The sequence below is a fragment of the Bubalus kerabau genome, chromosome 12 (assembly GCF_029407905.1).
Source record: "Bubalus kerabau isolate K-KA32 ecotype Philippines breed swamp buffalo chromosome 12, PCC_UOA_SB_1v2, whole genome shotgun sequence".
In the NCBI taxonomy this organism is placed as follows: Eukaryota; Metazoa; Chordata; class Mammalia; order Artiodactyla; family Bovidae; genus Bubalus; species Bubalus kerabau.
In genome coordinates, this window is record NC_073635.1 from 16,146,941 (window position 1) to 16,166,088 (window position 19,148).

Here is a 19,148-nt window from a genome sequence, read left to right on the forward strand (position 1 = left end):
TCTGTGGAACAGCCAGTTGTGTTGTCTTAATCTTCAGAACTAAGGTTGTTGGGGGTGTTTTTTTGGCTTGGCTTTTTTTTTTTTGGTTTTTAAGTATTTATATATATATATAAATATATATATAAATTTGGAATTTTGTTGATTAAAGTGGATGCCTGCAAGACTGAATCTAAAGGCCTTTCAGAAATATTTGCCTACTGTACTATATAGTATAGTATACGAATACTACATGGTTTAAAAAAAAAAATGCTGCATGCTTTGTCCATTTGAATTTGCACACCAAAGACTGATCAACCCTAAAGAATTAATTTCCTCCCAAGAGATAACAACACATTAGGCAGAAATAGAAGCATAGGGGGTGGGGGAATCTTTCATAAGGATTTAAAATGCAAACCATGATATTCAAGCCTGTCACGCTCACTTTAAAAGTTAAAAACCTCCACAAAGACTGTCTTGACAAAGCAATCAAAGTATTTCTGCAAACAACAATCTAGAAATTTACAGACATCTGTATTATAATATTTTAATTGGAAGTGGGTGGCATTTATAATTTTAGTCAGGGATTATTGTCTCAGTAATGATAGTTGAACAGCCCTATACCACATCCACAATGGGTGTTCAACATTTGGTTGCAGTTCATTCTTGAATAATTTGTTTTTTATTTTGAAAGTAAAATTGTATATGATGGAATTTGGGGATTATAAAAATTTGTACCTGGAGATGAAAGTTCTTTCTGAATTGACATTTCTGTGCAGCTGATGACGCCTTAGTTTATGGTCACTGGGGGCAGATATCAGGAATTAAAATTCATATAATACAAAAGCTGTTTCTAGTCTAATAACTAGCCTAGTAGTATTTTGTGGTGGCTGCGAACAAGTTAGGAATCTGATTGCTTTGAGTGTCGTTTCCTGATGGTGCCAGTGTGAAACACAATGCCCAAAGGAAAAAGAGCCAAAAGGAGAAGAAATAGCATTATCTCGAAACAGTAGTCTTTTCCTAGACTGGTGCATATCATGTGTTGTTTATTTGTGAAATTAATTTTTAGTACAGAGTTATAAGTACAATATTAAGACTGCCATTTGTACACTGATGAGCTTAAAAAAGAGAAGTAACCTCAGGGATCTTAGTTTTGGCATGAGTATAATTTGTTGCTAATAATTTAATGAGCATGGAATCATTTTAGTCCCTTTTTATAATTATATGTACTTTGGAACCACCTGATACCACAGAGCAGAATTGGGGTGATGGATCTCTCTTGAACATCATTTTAAAAAAAAAGATTTAAATAATGTAGTACTACAAAAATTTTATTGAGCCATTGATAGGCGTGGTTAACGCAGAAAGATAAGCATACAGGTCTTGTCTGTTTTCTCCCCGTTTTAAAGGAGGAGAGCACCAATGTTAAATGCAGTGTTTTTGAGATTGATACATGTAAACCAAGATTTAAAAAGAAAATTTTCTGTGTAGAATTGGTACTTTTCTCACTGCTCATTAACATTACAAATCACAACCTAATCTGACTCTTAATCAATACCTTTGGTATTGATTTTGAAGTTTCTTTCTAATTTATTCTCAGTTCTTATCTTTAGTCCTTTTGGGTCTGACCTATGGCTTTTAGGGTTGGGACAACTTGATAACAAACACTTAAGTTTTTCTCTCCACTGCCTACTGGACTGTATGCCCTCTCTAAAGAGGACTGTCTTGCTTTGCTAGTAGAGTCGCTCAGTCGTGTTCAACTCTTTGCGACCCCATGCATGGTAGCCTACCAGGCTCCTCCATCCATGGGATTTTCCAGGCAAGAGTACTGGAGTGGGCTGCCATTTCCTTCTCCAGGGATCGTCCTGACCCAGGGATCGAACCCAGGTCTCCCGCATTGCAGGCAGACACTTTACCATCTGAGCCACCAGGGAAGTCCTATCTTGCTTTACCAGCATGTTTTGTTACTTGAAAACATTTTTCCTGTTCATCTTCCTAGCTTCTCAAGTCATTTTACATGAGGAAGACAGGGCTAAGAGTGGACGCTGAATATGCCCTAACTTCAGTTTCCTGTTTCCTGAATTTAAGTTTTCCATCTTCTTTCAGCATAAGTTAAAGCTGGGATGGAAGAGAAGACAGAATGTTGTACAACTGCGGCTCCATACGAGAACACGGAAGCAGAGCACTAGCCTGTTGCTGGGCTCCCACCTGTCTGTCTGGTTTTTCTTGAGGATCAGTTGTTGTAGCCACGCGTTCCGGGAAACAAACTCACTCAGAAGGACAGTGCAGATAGTGGAGTGCAGTTTATTACACCGGCAGGCCCGCGGCAGTCTCCTCTTAGCCAAGGACCCCGACCAGCGTTTGTGAAAATCTTTTATACCCCATGTGTACGTGTCTGAACCCACCACTCCAAATTCCTTGAGACTTACATAAACCCAGGAAAATACAATCCCAATAACCCCATCATTCACGTGCTATGTGCTCATGTGCTCAAACAAACAATTAGCCAATAATCAGTAAACCCGAAGTTATACTCTGATAGATACAGAAAAATTTAAGGCCTCTCTGGAGGAAGGGGTGATTAGTATATGTTTTCTCTTAGGTGATGAGTAACCTAGATATGATCTTCAAGGTTCCCTCTATCTGGAGGGGGTCTTATCCTTCTGTTGTTGTTTTCATAGGCACTAAACAGAGTTCAGAGTCCATTGGAAAGGTGGCTGAGCATGATCAGCATGAACAGACCTAAGATGGAGTCCAGGCCCTTTGAATTCCTTCTTCACAGTGACCTTTCACCAAATGAAATCCCACACCCCACGCAGGCCTTTAAGAAGGAAATAGGCTTTCTCCACTCTTCCTTTGTCTGATTCTACCTCCCTCTATTTTGTAGATGCCAAGTTAAGTTTCTTATCTTCCACTTGGTCGGAGTAAAGGGTTATCGTATCTTCTTCCCGTGGTCCATACTTTTATACTCTTTCCTCTGGCCCTGCTTTCTACACTATCCATCACAGTGGGCAGAGCAAACCCTTTCAAGCACAGTGCAGCTGTGGAAGGGAATTTCAGGATGCAAACTGAGTACAGTTATAAACGGGGGAAAATATGACATAGTTTAGACATTGGTCAGCAAAGCAAGGCTTAAACGTGAATCGCTTTAAGGTATTCCATGATGTCGTTCCTCTTTTTAATCCAAAGAGCCTCCTTTTGTAGATGTGTGGGCTTTGTCTTGGTCTGTCATGCTTTCTTTCTCCATCATACAGCCCCTGTCTTAGTTCTCTCCTCCTTTTAACCCGAGAGAAAGAAAATTCTGTCTCGAGTGGCCCCCAAGTCCATCTCTTTTGGTCTTGGCTATAGCTCTGCAGCCTCCTTTCTCGTGGAATCGGGGCAGAATCTGTGCTTCTGCCTTTGACCATAAGTGCATTTTTTTTTTCACGATACTGGGCTGGGGTTCATTCCTCCCCAACAGTACAGTCTGTGCCCTGCATTTACGCTTTTTTCCCAACGTCATGAGTTGTCCTAGGTAACTCTGGTCTCTTTTACTACATTACTACATTTAAAATACTTAAGGCCCTCTGTATACATTTTAATACACGAGCCTTAAGAAAGGGATACCTTTTGAAAGAGAGTATCGTATTTACTCCCATATTTTAGTGCAGTTGTTGTTGTTTAGTCGCTAAGCCGTGTCCAACTCTTTTGTGACCCCCATGAACTGTAGCCCATCAGGCTCCTCTGTCCATGGGGTTTCCCAGGCAAGAATACTGGAGTGGGCTGCTATTTTCTTCAGTTTTAGTGCAATACCAAGCATCTAATCCATGCTTAATCTATTGAGGAGCTGAATGGATTTCAAGTTTTACTCTCCAGGTATACATATCGCAAAAATTAAGACCTTCAATTTAGCTCTTTCTCCTTGTCTAGCTCCTAATTTTATTTATTGAAAGACCAATACTGTTGTCACAGTTACTTCTTGCCTCTAATTTGAAAGTCTCTGATTATATTTAAGGTATATTTTTAGTCTTAACATCAATAGAAATTAGATTTTATCTCTTTACGTCTCTCTTGTTAAAATACAGAGAATAAGCTTAACTATATGAAGCTGGAATTTGTACATAATTTAGTTGTATGTTTTGATATGCATTTCTCCGTCTTTGAAGCTAGTCTCTCTCTCTCATAGTAATTCTGTTGATGCACAAAAGATGGTTCTCTGACAGCTTTTACCCAGCCTTCTGATGCTTTATTGACCAGGTGGGCTGCTGCTGCAGTCTGTATTGTTGTTTAGTGGCTAAGTCATGTCCACCTGTTTTGCGACCCCACAGACTGTAGCCCACCAGGCTCCTCTGTCCATGGGATTCTCCAGGTGAGAATACTGGAGTGGGGTGCCGTTTCCTTCTCCAGGGGATCTTCTTGGCCCAGGGATGGAACTCGTATGTCCTTCATTGGCAGCAAGTTCTTTACCACTGAGCCACCAGGGAAGCCCTACAGTTTATATATATATCTGTCCTCTAACAAGTTTATGAGGCTTTATCAAGATAAAGTTAATTAAAAAAAAAAATGAAAAGCTTAATCAACGGACATGAATGTAAGCAAATTGCGTGTTTTCAATAAAGAGTTAACTTTTTTACAAATGCACATATGTCTGGATGGTAACACCATTCGTGCCATTGCTTACTTCATTTTACAGAAGAAGCAAGTTCAAGGAGGTCACGGGGTTGGGAGGAGAAAAGGCCACCTGTCACCACCCTTGTTCTTTGCTTTTTATCAAGATTTCCCAAGCTTTTCCTCCCTAGAAAACCTGTTGTCTGATCTGTCTGCCCCTCAGCCTTCTTCCTGCCCTGAAAAACTCTCATTTTGAAAGATATTACCTACCAAATGGCATAGAGCAGATAAACTCTTTTACTGTATTTTGGGTAATCAAAAACAAAGAGTTGCAAATAGACTTGGTGATCCACATGATGTGATTTTGGTGAAGATGGGCTTTGGGGGAGGAAGTGGACACATTACATAAAGCTTTAGGTAACAGTGAAAATGGTTTACAGGTGGGCACTAACCTTCCTGGAGCCTTAAAGGTCTGAGGAGCCCTAGGAGCAGTGAAGGCCACAGATACTGAACCACCGCTCTTTGACCTGCTGCCTTGCAATTTAAAATCTAATAGTGGAGGACAGAAAAGAGTGCCTGTGTTTCAGAGTGAGCACATTGAACTGATGCCTTCGGGATTTTTGCTTTCTTCACATAGATTGAATATGAAAGGAAAAAGAAAGAAGATGGAAAGCGAGCCCGAGCTGATAAACAACACGTTTTGGACATGCTGTTTTCAGCTTTTGAGAAGCATCAGTATTATAATCTGAAGGACTTGGTGGACATCACAAAACAGCCTGTGGTATGTATATGCTCACACTGATCCTTTAAGTAGGTTTAAACAGGCTTCATGAACGCGGCTTTACTAAAGAGAAGCGTGTCGTGAACTAGCAAGTCCGCCTGCACCTATGCTGGCGTCAGGCCTTGTTCCAGCGTGGAAAAGCTGTCTGCCTGCGGTCTTGTTTCTTCCTTCCTTTCTTCCCCTTTTCTTTCTTCCCCTCTCTTCCTTTCTCTCTGTTTCTTTTTTTAATCTCAGCTTCATTGTTTTAATTTTAAATACATTTAGTATCAATAGTTCATATGAAGAAGTGGCAGATTTGTCCTCCTTTTGATCTTTGACTGATTCCTGACGTTAAGCCTGAAGTCTCTTTGTTTATAGCATTTCTAGTCTTTCATTTGTTCTTCTCCCTCCCTCTAGAAAAGCTCAACTTTAAGAGTCACTGTTTTCTCACAGTGAGTGTTTATCCCTGTCTTGCAAACTGTTCTCTGTGGATTTTTTTTAAATCATCTAGCACTAACATTAGGTCCTTTCAAACTTGAGCTGTAGAGCCTCACAGTGCTCGTTGAGATTATGCTTGGGTTGGCCTAGTCTCCATCTACAAGGAAATTTTTAATAAATTGATGTTTTAGAAAATTTTTGTTCTATAAATAATCATTTTTTAATCACTTCTCCAGACGTTTGTATTAATACCTATCTGAAAATAATCTGTGTTTCTAATCCATTTAAAATGCTGGAAACAAGGAAGGGATCGAAACCCTTTCTCTAGTCTTTGGGTCACATTTCCTTCCATTTAACTTTCTCACACCTAAGCTTAGCAAAGTGGCAGATTGAATTATAGCAGTATTTTACTTAATAGGATTTTAAAAATTAGGTGGAAACCCCTTTATTTTTGTCCTCTTACCCAGTTTCCTTTATCATTTTATCCACCTTGCCAGGATGCCCAAGAATATGTTAATTCTAACTGCTCCATTTATTTGCCTCAGAATATGTAACAAGATAACCAGTTTTGTAAAATATTTTAACATAAATGGCTCCATGGTTTGTCTTTTTTTATGTATTCAAAGCTTCAGGAAATTATTTCTGAAACTTCAGTATTGATGGTGCAGTTTCCCACTTCTGTAGAGATTTCTTTACTGTTAGGCTTCATCCTTTCACTTTTTCATTAAGAAAGAAATTTGAATTCCAAAAGACCTAAATACTTTTTCTTTAACCAAAGAGAAGGAAAGTGCTCATGCTGGCAGTATTATCAACTCATCTTAATGACTTCACTCCCTTCAGCATCAAAGCCTTAGAAACAGCATTCCAAGCTAGATTAAAAAATTTGAAATAGAATAATTCATAAGTTAAACTCCATTTCTTCTGCTTTTAATGAAGTTTATCTTTGTATTTTTATATATACATGAAAAGGCTACTCCAGATATTCTGGATGCAAATGACGTAGTCTCATAGAATAAAACACACACACATGTGGGAAAGTAAATGTTTGTAGAGGGACATTCAGATAAGTGCTAAGGAAAGCTCTTTCTTTGCCTTAACATGGAATGACATAATGTTTCTAAAGTTTATTCATTTTGCAGCAGAGAAAAAGGATAACCAGCTTTCTCTCCGTCTTGGCTGTTCAGATAATTTTTATGTGGTGGAACTCAGTGACTCTTAACAGAACCTCTTAATTCATGGTCAGTAGGTGGGCTTTAGGAGACCCAGCAACCCCCTGAATATGTACAGAAATGTGTGGATTTTTCTGGGGAGCAGATTTATAGTTTATGTCAGATTCTCAGAGAGCCTGGGAACCTCAAAGAGCTTGAGAAGAACTGATCTAGAAACTGAATTATTTTATAGTAGTTTTATTAATTAGGGACTAAATTGCCTCTAAAGCATTAAGTGTTTGAAGGCAGGTTTGTATATTGTTCACATCCCTAAATATTCATACATTCCACAACACAATTATGGTAGCAATCCAATAAATATTAGATGAAGTGATATAAGGAAAAGGAGATGGTGACATCCTTTACCTTTTAGGACCACCATATTTTCCTTGGGTGGATTTTGACAGACCTCCTGTTGTCTGTGGCAGGAGCGGGGTACAAAGAGCTGTCTCAGTCAAGCTGACTGAGCTGCAGTTACTCTCATGTAGAGCAGAGGACGGGACATGGTCACCTGGGCTCTAGTCCTGCCATTTACCTCGGTGGGATCTGGAGAAGTCACGTCCGTCGCTAAAACTGAGGGAGCTGGACTGGATAATCATCGTGACCTCTCCCAGCGCTCCGTCTATGATTGTCTCCCTCTCCTGTTCCATCTCCTCTCCATCTCCCACTCACATTCAAACTGAGCTGGCAAAGCCTGTTGACCTAGAAAGTGGCTAGAGCCCAGCTCTCCTCTGTGTAGGTAATTCTCTCTTTTAAAAGGGTCACAGGACATAAGTCGGCCTGTACTAATGGGCTTCAGTACACCCTTACTAATTTGATTTTAGTCTGAGCAGTACCAGGAGAATGAAGGAACCCAGCGTAGCATTAAAGTCAGTGATCCAGGAAGGAGACTTCCTGATGGAAAGAGCACAAGACTGGGAGTAACAGGACCTCAGTTCATGTCCCAGTCCTGCCATTTAGCCAGATAGCCCCAGGTACTTGAATGCATTTAATGCTTTAATACGTTATATAATTTAATATTTAATTTACTTTATATATGACATTCTTAATATAAAATTTACTAATATATTCAAGTTAAATGTGTATAATATTATACTTTGTAAATTTGTCTTAAAAATACCTAGTTTATAGGTTCCTTGTAATAATTTTAATGTTTATTAAAGTTGCATTTGTCAACAGCAAAGTATTTTGCTAATATTTATTCTTAGTATTATTAAACAAATTTTTGAGCCCTGTGTAAAAGGGAGGAAAAGAGATCTTCTTGGTGTTGATGAGTTCTTTAGTCAGTGCATTTAATGACACGCTCTGGTTTTCTGAGGCCCCCAGCGTCTCTCTTGATACCAGATTTCTGACCATGATGTGCTCATTTTAACACGTCCTCTTTGTTATTAGCACTACTACTATATTCTTAAGTTACCATCTGCTTTCTGACCTTTAGGATGTCATTTTTGACATTCTGAGTGCATCTGAAGTATTTTCTTGTTTTTCCAGTTCCTTCCCTTCCAGTCTTCTTCCTAAAAACCTTCACTCCTGCAAGCGAAATTATTGATTAGAGAAACTGCCCTTAAGGGCCAGCCTGTATCCTTCATTCACCAGTGTGTGACTTGCATAAGCAATCAGAGAGTTAAAGTTACTCATTAAGGACAAATAAGCCAATTTTAAAAGGCCAGGCTCTGGTAACTGATAAAAAAGTCAGAAACACAGCATCCATTTAAAGGAGTGTTTTCATGAATTTTAAATTTTGACTTTTTTTTCCCCCTCTCTAAAGTAAAATATCAGAGGAAGCCTATTATTTCTCTGTTGACAGTCTTTGCTCTTTTACCTTAAATGTGTTATGTCAAGTCTTTCTTCATATTTTATTGTATCTGTAAAATAATAGCAGAGCAGCATTTCCTTCAGGAATTCAAGCCATTTGAAGCTTTATGTAATTGTTCCCTTTGAAGCCCCAGACTGCCAAGCCCGCTGTGAGCCCAGGCACCCTGTTCCCCAGCACAGCGCCCCTTGCCCAGGGTTTCTTCAAACATCCATTTCTGTTTAAAGTGTCATCAGAAATCAGCTCTAATTGTAACTGAACCTCTTCATTTTCTTGTGCTCCGCGTCCATTTGATTTCAGGTCAAGATTCAGGTAACTTTATCTTTAATTATTGATGATCCCTTGTAAATCAGCAGTCCCCAATCACGTCGACTCAGTGGACCATTTGCCTTTAAATTCAGAGTGTATAATTGAACAATTTGCATGCTTTTATAAAGTAAGTTCACATCAACAAGAAAAATGAGGCAAAGATTTGCATGGCTTTGATTTTGAAGCAGCTTGGTACCCCTAAGCTTAAGTTGCCCAGCGCTAAATAATGCTCAACAGGCCGTTGCTCGTTTGCTCAAAATAGGCTTTTGATAAAGCCAGTGCAGCGATAAGGTAATGTTAACCTGATCCTCAGAGCTTGTTTCCAGACAAGCCTGAATAGAAATAAGTGGAATTTGGCATCAGTAAGATGCAAGAAGATAATGTTTTTTAAAGGGAAAAAGTGGCTAAAGAATTTGATATAATTAGCATTTCTCCTGTCAAAAGATAAAAGTTTATTTACAAGCGTATGTTCTTATAGACCTGTCAGTTGGCTGGGACTTGTTCAGCTGCAAGAAAAGAAAACTGAGCTCAAACTAGCTTAAGTAAAAATACAGTGTATTGGCTCCTGTAGCTGAGAAGTTCAGGAATGCATCTTGCTTTAGACATGGCTGGATCCAGCTGCTAATACTATTTAGTTAGCCCGGTTCCTCCCCACCCCTCCCTCTCTCCGCATCGTTATGTCTTTCCTGGGTGCTGTCTTTCTGCTGGGGCAGGATCTAGCCAAGTGGTAGACAAAGTGGCCTCCTGCAGCACGTCCCAGCTAGCAGCCTCAAAGCATATGGAGGATGTCTGCCTGGTTATTCCAGCACAAGCTCAGGGAGGATCTTAATTGCAATTGCCCCACCAGGGGTCGGATGTTCATTCCTGAACCAAGAGGATAGAGTAGGACCGTCCATCGGCCAGGCCCACTGCCTCTCGCACCCTTGCACCACACTGCTTGGTACAGAAATAGCACCTGCTGAGCCATAGTCATTTGCTGTTACCTCAGATTTAGTCTGTTGAAAACAGAAGTCTTGATTTCTACATCCCTCCAACCCCGACCCCCAGACTGCCCCACTGCGGTAACAGCACCATGCCCCGAGTTGCTCAAGCCAGACGTGTTCTCCTCTTTTTCTTCGTGACATCTGTGTCACATACTATGATACATATATATCATACCTCTCTGGCTCAGAATCTTAAAAGGTGAAAGTAATCTTAGAGACAGTTCAGTCATAATCCCAGAGAAGCAGTTGCCTAGTGGCCTGAGCCCAGGTCTTACTGCATCGCCTCTTCTGTTCAGACACGTGTGTATATCCAAAGACAAACTCAAAAAGTGCTTTTCTGACAATGGGAACCCCTTTTTAATGACAGGAGTGGGGAGCTAATTTCTCTCTCAGACTGCTTTGAAAATTTCTGTATTATTAAGAATCGTCTCATTAGTCTAAGCCATACACATGGAAAATGGAATCTAAGCTCTATGCTAGCTCATTCAGTTCCTGACCCAAGTAAAAACAGGGCTTTTTTTTTTTTTTCCCTCAAAAGCCAACACAACATTGTAAAGCAATTGTCCTCCAATTAAAAAAAAAAAAAACACCTGTTTTTTTTGAAGTTCAGTGTTTAAAGTTCATTCCCAAATGAACTGCTAAATAAGTGTTTTTATTATATGTCTTGTTCTGACATAGGCTTTTCCTTTTTTACGTGATTCCTTTTCTCTTTTTTCCCCCGAATCTTTATCATTTCCTTTCTATTCACATATTTCCTTTCAGTTCTCTCTTCATTTTTTCTATAACTGGAAGTTTTTAATTTCAAATGGTATTACCAAAACTAAAAAGACCACCAGTTGCCCAGCAAAGCATATTAACTAGTGACAGCCCTTTGTGAGACTTCATTTTAAAAAATAATTATTTGCTATCTTGTTAATTTGAGCCTTACTTAAAAGTTTTAGAGTATGAAATGTCCTATTAAAATAAATTATTAACTATGTTGAATATAAATGGATAAAATTTAAATGCATTTATAAAATTTTAATGCTTTCCTTATGAAGAGAAGGTTCTAATAACTAATAGATTTACTACCAAGTTTATTATGAAATGGTAACATTTTCTCTTTTAATTTATCCTATGATTTGTCTCAGCCTTTTTATTTTATTTTTTTACCTAATTCTGAATGAGGTAAAATTGGGGGGTCAATTTGTTAGTATAACCAGTCATTATTTTATATGAAATACTATGTAGGTAAAAGCAGTATCTGACATAGGCTCCCAGTAAGCAAAATTGGGCATTATCTACATACAAAATCGAGAGTTTTTAATTAAGCAGTAGGCCATACAATTTGTATTTATTCTGGAAATGTCATTACCCATAAAATCTCCTTCTCTACCTTTCCAGTCCCATTTGATTTTAAAATAAAATGAATAAAGGTAAGAGGTAAAAAGTAAATGTTTAAGCTCATTAGCTGCCTCCTCCTGGTTTCTTGATCCCTAAAGCAAGTCCCTAAAGCAAACTGGAAAGCCAGACTTGTTTCAGGCGTGCCATCTTGTGGGAATTATCTTTGGGAAGAAGTCATTTTCTGTGTGTTGGTCTCTACCTAAGAGAAGACATTACCCTCTGGGCTTAGATAAGTGTCTAAAGCTTCTGGTCTCTCTAGCTCAGCAGGGGAATTGATCCCAGAGGCTACACCTGTTGGCAGAAAACCTTGCGGTGCCTGCCTGGCTGGCCACCTCCAGTTCTGCGTTGCAACAGAGAGCGTTCCTTCTAGCATGTGCCAAGATGGATATTCTAATTCCATCATATTTTCCAGTCCGTATGGACTGATCCAAAGAGCTTGCCACTGTTAATTGGAAATTTTACTTTACCCACGGTAATTTGGTAATAAAAACTGGTGTTATCTTAATTTGTTGTCAGCTAGAGAGGTCTTTTTTTCCTCATCAATTTAAAACCTTGTTTTCAGTACAATTGTATTTTTTTTAAGTTACAGTTCAGTGGATTTTCATATATTCACATAGTTGTACAACCACTGCCACAACCAATTTTAGAACATTTTAGTCACCCCTCACAGAAACTCTGTACCTGTTAACAATTTCTCCTGTGCACCCACCCCCCTCCCCAGCCCTAGCAAACCACTGATCTCCGCTATGTCTCTAAAGATTTGCCTGGTCTGGACATTTTCATATGAGTGGGATCATATGATATGTGGTCTCTTATGACTGACTTCTTTGATTTAGGGATAATGTTTTCTCAAGTTTCATCCATGTTGTATCACGTATCAGTATTTTCTTCTTTTTTATTGCCAGATACATACCATTATATGAGTATACAGCGATTTGTTTATCTACTCACCCATAGATAGTTGTTCCCTCTTTTTGGCTTCTGTAATAAGGCTGATATGAACATTATGTACAAGTTATTGTGTGAACATATTTTTTATTTCCCTTGAGAGTTGAACTGCTGGGTCACATGGTAAACTGCCCGATTGTCATCAATTATTTTTTAATCCTTAGGCAGCAAGTGCTTTTATATACTGTTGCATTAGAGTAAAACTTTACTGTTTATTCTGTATATTTTAAGGGTGAATAATGCCTCATCATCTAGCTAATTTTCTAAAAATTGTCTGTGGTAAAATAAATACCTAAAGACTCTCTTGCTTGCCATTTAATTTCTAGCATTGTTTTCAGATGGACTAATAATGACTATGTCAATTGACATCTTATTCTTTGTACAATCTAAACTACACGTCAGTCAGTCACCAACACAACATTGTAAAGCAATTTTCCTCCAATTAAAAAATAAAAATAGCTAAACTACTCATCACACCAAATGCACTGGTAGGTTGTTTCTGTAGTTCTAAATGCGAGAATTCATATTTATATTTCAGTAGGAATTTTTTTCATCTTTATCTAGTTTTGAATATCTTTTGATTGTATTTTTCTAACTAACGTTTTTAACATTAACTATGTCTGGCGTGCTGCGATTCATGGGGTCGCAAAGAGTCGGACACAACTGAGCGACTGATCTGATCTGATCTGATATGTATATATGTATGTTTCTCCCCCAGTTGGTAGCCATAATATCCAAGCCTTGGAATATTTTGCAGTATTCCAAGGTTAAGTTATGTTTAGCATACAAATAAACTAATACAATTTAGAAAGCATGTCTTTAAACATAGTTAAAATTCAAAGTTGGCCCAAAGGAAGTAAACTTTATCTGAAATATGTAAGCATGTGAGTCACTTGCCACCGCTGGACAGATGAAGTGTTACTGAAAGTAAGATGATTTACCAGCATATAGATGTTAATGCAGCAGTAAATTTCTTTTTTTAGAGTTTGGACTAAGGGGGGAGGGCTGTGGGGTGGGTAGGGTTTATGGCTTGACCATTTCATTACCCGTCATCTCTGTACTCCTTAGAGTTTTTACAAAGGGAGGAATGCAGCCTGTGGGACCCTGAGAGGAAAACAGGGCAGAGACTAGTATAAAAATAGAGACGAAACCAGCAGGAAAGGGGGAGAAAAATGCTGAGGTGGCCCGGGTTCCAGAGAAGCCCTCAGCAACGTCTTCCCTCCCCCGTTCAGGGTTTTCTCTAAAAGAGAGAAAACATAGGTTGCCTTTGTTCACAGCTTATGCATAATATGTAGTTTGTTTAATTTTTTTTTTTTAATGAAAGAATGTTGTGCCTTGGAGCCACTAACATCTTCATCAGTAAGTCCTCTGTTCTGTCAACATTGCTTACAGGAGTCACAGTCAATCATATAAAATCACATAAATATGAAGTGATACTTTGAAATGATCACAGAACTGATCATGGATGCCCTTGCCACTGGGTCAGTGTATAGAAAGCGTATAAGCAGTTTCCCTTTGGTGACTGTTAACCAGTGCCATCTTTTGGTGTAGATTTATGTAATACACATTCACTCCAGCCTTTGGGGACTGTTTTGTGACGAGAAGTCTAGTAAGGTAGTATTTTTATCTTACCTAAAAGCATTATTATTTGGTGATAAGCTTTCTGTCAAAGATTTTTTTTTTTTAAATCAACTTTTAGGAATTAGGTATAATTAATTCATTATTATCTGTGGTAATGCTTAACACTAAATTTTATAATGAGATGAAACAGATAAATCCTCCATTTGCAGTAGAGGAAAAGATGATATGAAAAATGGCAGGGGTGGAAGGTGATAAGGAGAGTGAAGAAGAGAAGCTAAAATAGGCTACCGTGACTAGGTGTGTGCCTTGTGACTAGGCTTGTCTTGATCTTGGGGGAGAAATCAGGAATTTGATGTGTGAATTTCCAGCCTTTTGGCCACCACAGTTTCGTCTTGATCCACAAATGCATAGCACATCCTCCTCAGTAGACTTCTGGGCTCCAGAATGTGCCTTGCCTTCCCTTGCAAGGAGGCTGTAATGTTCTCTCCCTTTTTTCTCTGCATTCAGACTTGCAGTAAATACGCCCCCACACATTCTCTTTGATGAAGATTTGCTGGACTTGAGCCAGTTTATTATTTCAGCTCTTGTTCCGCCAAACTGCCCATAGTGGGTAATGAGAAATCTTTCCAGTCCTATGTGACATAAAGGTGATCTTCTCAGTTCTAGACTCCTTTGTTTAAAATACAAGTGGTTAGGCAAAAGATTAAATTGCAGAATCAGTGTTTAGGGCTATTTAATGCTAAGAGGAGAACTAGTCCCCCTTGGTCTCCACACAGAATTGCCGTTTAGTTCAAATGATCAAATATCCCTCCTCAAAGAACCTAGCATCTTGGCTCCAGTCCCTCTCCAGTGCTCCCATGATGTCCTACATATGTGTCCTTGTTCCTGAGCTTCTGTTTTACTTTATGGTTGCCTGCTTACATGCCCTTGCTTCCCCTGTACACACCCAGACCTTAAGCTGTGAACTCTGAGGATGAAAACAGACTGTATGCCACTCAGCCTGGTGCTCAGATAAATCTAAGTGTGAAGATGCACATTTTTTTAAAAGGCAAGTCCAATTACCAATTGATCTTCTGTCCTGCTAAAACCTTTAAATATTTCCACCCCAGTTAGCTTTGTCTCAATAATGTTTTAGCACCACAATACAAATGTTAGTAGTAAATTCAGATTCAGGTAATACAGTTTTACCAATTTTTATTTCTCAAACAGGGTCATTGCTCTATGTGGTAGTGAGACCAGAAAGGACAACAGAGCTAGCAGAGTTTATTCCCTTGGGCCTTCTAAGTGATCTCCCCCAACAACCACCACCCCTCTGCAAGAGCTAAACCCTCCTCATCCCTCTCTCAACTCTGAAGCATACCCGATTCATTCAGCATTCGTGTGCCCCGTGCCTCTGACGTGCAGTCAGGCCCTGCGGTGGCCGCACGGGGTTTGATGGGAGAGACAGGCGTGCACACAGAGAGCTCTGATGCTGTGAGGGCTCTCCCTGGAAGTTCACACCACATGAAGTGTAGATCTGAGAGGTGGGACCATTGGGGAAGTTTCCTCCAAGAAAGTGACATTTGCACCAAGTCTAAAAGGGTGAGGAGTTCTGATCTGAAGGAAGAGGATAAGCCTTACAGGGAAAGCAAAGGGCGGGGAACAAGAGCGTGCAGGCACAGAAATGGCCAGTGCCCGGCCAGGAGGTACTAGAGGATGAGGCCAAAGGGAAAAGACAGACCTGGGTGGATGCCTGCAGGAGAGTTTGGAATTTAACCTGGAGGCCAAAGGGGAAGTCAGAGAAAATTTTAAACAAAGAAATGACATAATCTCACTGTTCTTTACTTGTGTCCTTCCTTCTAGGATTTTCTGACCTTGTTTTTCTCTATTGTCACTACTACTTTCTCTGCTAATGCTTTGTGCCAAGTTAATTCAACTGGTTCTAGTAGAGTGGTCTTAGGTTTGGGATTTGGAACATTGTCAAACTTCCGAAGTTTGCCCCTTCTCCCACCCCAGAAAAGAATTCTGTACCATGACCCTAATCCCATCTTGTTAACTGACAAATTAATGGACCCCTGACTATGTCTTGGCATTCTTGTTAAAAAAGAAAAAAAAAAAAAAGTGACATCTTTATATTAAACAAAAAAATTCTCCTTAACTTTATTATACTAATGCAATAAAATGAGAGTGAAGGCAACTGACTTTGTACACTTAAGACACTCAGTATTTTGTGTTTAGCCCTCTCTAGGCTTTTCATCTTCTGTGCCCGGGTTATGTACACGGGCATGGTAGGCTTGAGGAGAAGACTGTCTGTCTGGCAGCCACAGTGCTCCTGGCACTGCTCTCTTCATTTTTGAGCCTCACTGTGTCCCCAGTTGTATGCTTGTTTGCACCCAGGGTCTAGCCATTCACACAATAAACCGTTCTTTCAAATTTTACAAAGAAATCATTCATGGCACCCAAATTGAAAACCAAAGCCCATCCCGTCATTTTCCATTTATGAATCCTGTTTAACTAGAAAGTCGTTTATGAACAGTGTCCCATGTTTTCTATGCAATCTGAAGTAGCAGATGGCAGGCGTGCATATTACCTGGTTGCCTGAAGCCTACTTCAGTAACTCGCTGACTCATTTACACGGGTCCCTCGTTGGAGCCAGCTACAGAAGGCGTGGGAGGCAGGCAGGCAGGCGGGCCTCCTCCTGGGGAAACCCGGGCCTCCACCGATTCATTGCTGCCACCTGCTGGGGTGGGGAAGCTGCTCAAGTGAGAGCTGAGCCATCCGGGCCGCTTGAGAGACCTGTATGTGGTTCCAGTGCTAACCAGGGACCCCTAAATAAAAGTTGAAACTGTAGACCAGTGCACCCGTCAGTGTAAGGTGGTGTTCGATGGTGTCGGTTAACACACACTCTCTAGCAACCGTGAGGCTCAGAAAACTAAATAACACTCAAGGACCCCAAGATCCCAGAGCATTAGAGCCAGAAGAAGCTTTTGAGCACTTGCTCTGGACTTTAGTTCAGTCAGGCTCCAGGGGGCTTGTGAAATGCAGTTTCCCAAGCCTGGCGCCAGAGATTTAATGGACTCAACCTACAGCAGGGTTTAGTTTACAGGCCCCCATGAAGTTCTGATGCAGGTAGTCTAGCATCACACTTGAGAAAGGCACCGCCTTCAACATTATCAAGCCGTTTTCAGCCATTTTTTAAAATTAGTGCCTCATTTCCATAAATTACAAAATTTACATCCTATTACATCTTCCATCAATGGGATGAGTCACTGTAATGTACCTGTAACTTGTTCTATGAAGCATACACACAAAAATTCTTGTTTGGCTCATTGGCTGTGTAGGGGGGCGGGTGGGATCTGTTTTAAATGTTTAACTTTTCTCCCTTCCCCAAGAAGGAAGTACTGTAATTTGTATTGGTTTATACTGAAATGTTTTTTCACCTTGGGCGTTGGCAAGCAAAGGTGGGGTTTGATACTACCTTTTTCATAGCCATCATTCCCATGCCTCTAGTGATCATTGGAGAAGGAGATGGCAACCCACTCCAGTGTTCTTGCCTGGAGAATCCCAGGGATTGGGGAGCCTGGTGAGCTGCCGTCTGTGGGGTCGCACAGAGTCGGACACGACTGAAGCGACTTAGCAGCAGCAGTGATCATTTGGGTAATACCTGAATTTTCAGGTGCCTGAAATACCATGATTCAAAAGTTCTGACCTCCATCATTTCTCACCTCTATCCTTTGGTGGACCCAAGCCCAAGAAAACTGCAGCCCTCAGGGTTTTTAACATATCTTGTTCTCCCTTCCTCTCTCTAGGCAACCTTGGCCATGTGATACAAACAATATTAAACATACATAATGACTTATCTTATTACACAAGAAAAGCAAGTGGCCCAATAGCAAATTTGAGAACTCACCTTAGAACTGAGAATTCTGGGTGCCTGTCATGTGCTTGCTTCATAGAAAAATAACATATGCTCCTGCTTCTAAAATGACTGTTTCCTATCCAAGAATAACCCTGTCTGACTGTGAACTCAGTGATACCATGGAACTCGGGAGCTCATTACACTTGGTATACTGTATAAATTAAGTACAAGCAAATGTATTTCCTTCTAGACTCTCTTTCCTTCTTTTTTTTTTTTTTCTTTTTAGCTCTCAAGGGCTGCTGGCATTCAGGACTTCCAAGCCCTTTAATCCAAATAATCATATTTAGTACAGATATCATGTATTGTATGCAGATAATCAAAAAGGCAGTTTATTGAAATTCATTACAGAGAAATCTAATGGGGCTTTCAGAATCATAATTTTTGTTACTTGTAAATGTAATTTGGTGTATCATTTTATTTTATATTTTGTTTCCTGCCTTCTTTATCTCATCTGTCAAGGTTATTTTGGTTCTGTTTTTCAGTCGTACCTGAAGGACATCTTAAAGGAAATTGGTGTTCAAAATGTAAAAGGGATCCACAAAAACACATGGGAACTGAAGCCAGAATATAGACATTATCAAGTAGAAGAAAAAAGTGATTAAGAAGATGCGAAGCCCGCCCAACAGAACTAAAGGATGATAAACTGAGAAGACAGCCTTGATACGTGAATCCTTGAGCACTATCTATTATAGGGGGGAAATGACTGGTACTTTAATTTCTCTAGGTAAATTTTTTAAACAATAATTCTTGTAAAGTTGCTTTAATGATTTTTGAGGCAAAAGAACACCTTTATTTATATACTTGTATTAAACCAGATTATTCATGATGGGGTGGGGAGTTGAAAGGTTTTTCTTTTTAAATATTAACTTTAAAATGTAAAATTAGGAAATGTTTTCTAAATGAGGACTCCCTGTCTTTGCGTGAAGAGTTGAAGTGATATAGATCCAAAGTGACTGGCACAGCAGGAAAAAAAAGTAGGCGACTACAGAAACTCTGAAAAGAAACTAAAGAAAAGTTCCTTATTCTGAAATTGTCAAAGAGCAAGGCTGTCTTTTTTTTTTTCAAACAGGTGGTTGTGTTTCATATTTGCACATATTAATGAAAGTATAGCATTTGGGTGTGTACTAAGGTAGCAGTTTGTTTTGTTTTCTTCTTTTTCAGGATAGTGGTTTTCATCATTAGCCTACTTTACCCTAGTGACAGTGACATGAGAAGTGGAAAAAGTGGTCAGTTCTTTCTTTCCTGTTTTCTTCTTTTAAGAAAG

General features: G+C 39.5%; 1 protein-coding gene across 4 annotated transcripts in view; it reads left to right on the forward strand.

The window, feature by feature from the left end:
• Window positions 1-18,710, forward strand: part of GTF2F2 (general transcription factor IIF subunit 2) — a 136,140-nt gene extending 117,430 nt beyond the window's left edge. Inside the window, exons 7-8 of one of the 4 annotated variants that reach the window (XM_055542032.1) lie at window positions 5,201-5,344; window positions 11,717-12,682. In XM_055542032.1, the coding sequence (XP_055398007.1) occupies window positions 5,201-5,344; window positions 11,717-11,827 (255 nt within the window). In that variant the 3' untranslated portion in view covers window positions 11,828-12,682. Of the gene's footprint in view, window positions 1-2,082; window positions 2,359-5,200; window positions 5,345-7,397; window positions 7,452-11,716; window positions 12,683-18,366 lie in introns of those variants that run through there. The other 3 variants (XM_055542033.1, XM_055542030.1, XM_055542031.1) reach the window with 3 other exon arrangements.
• Window positions 18,711-19,148: the final 438 nt, after the last annotated feature.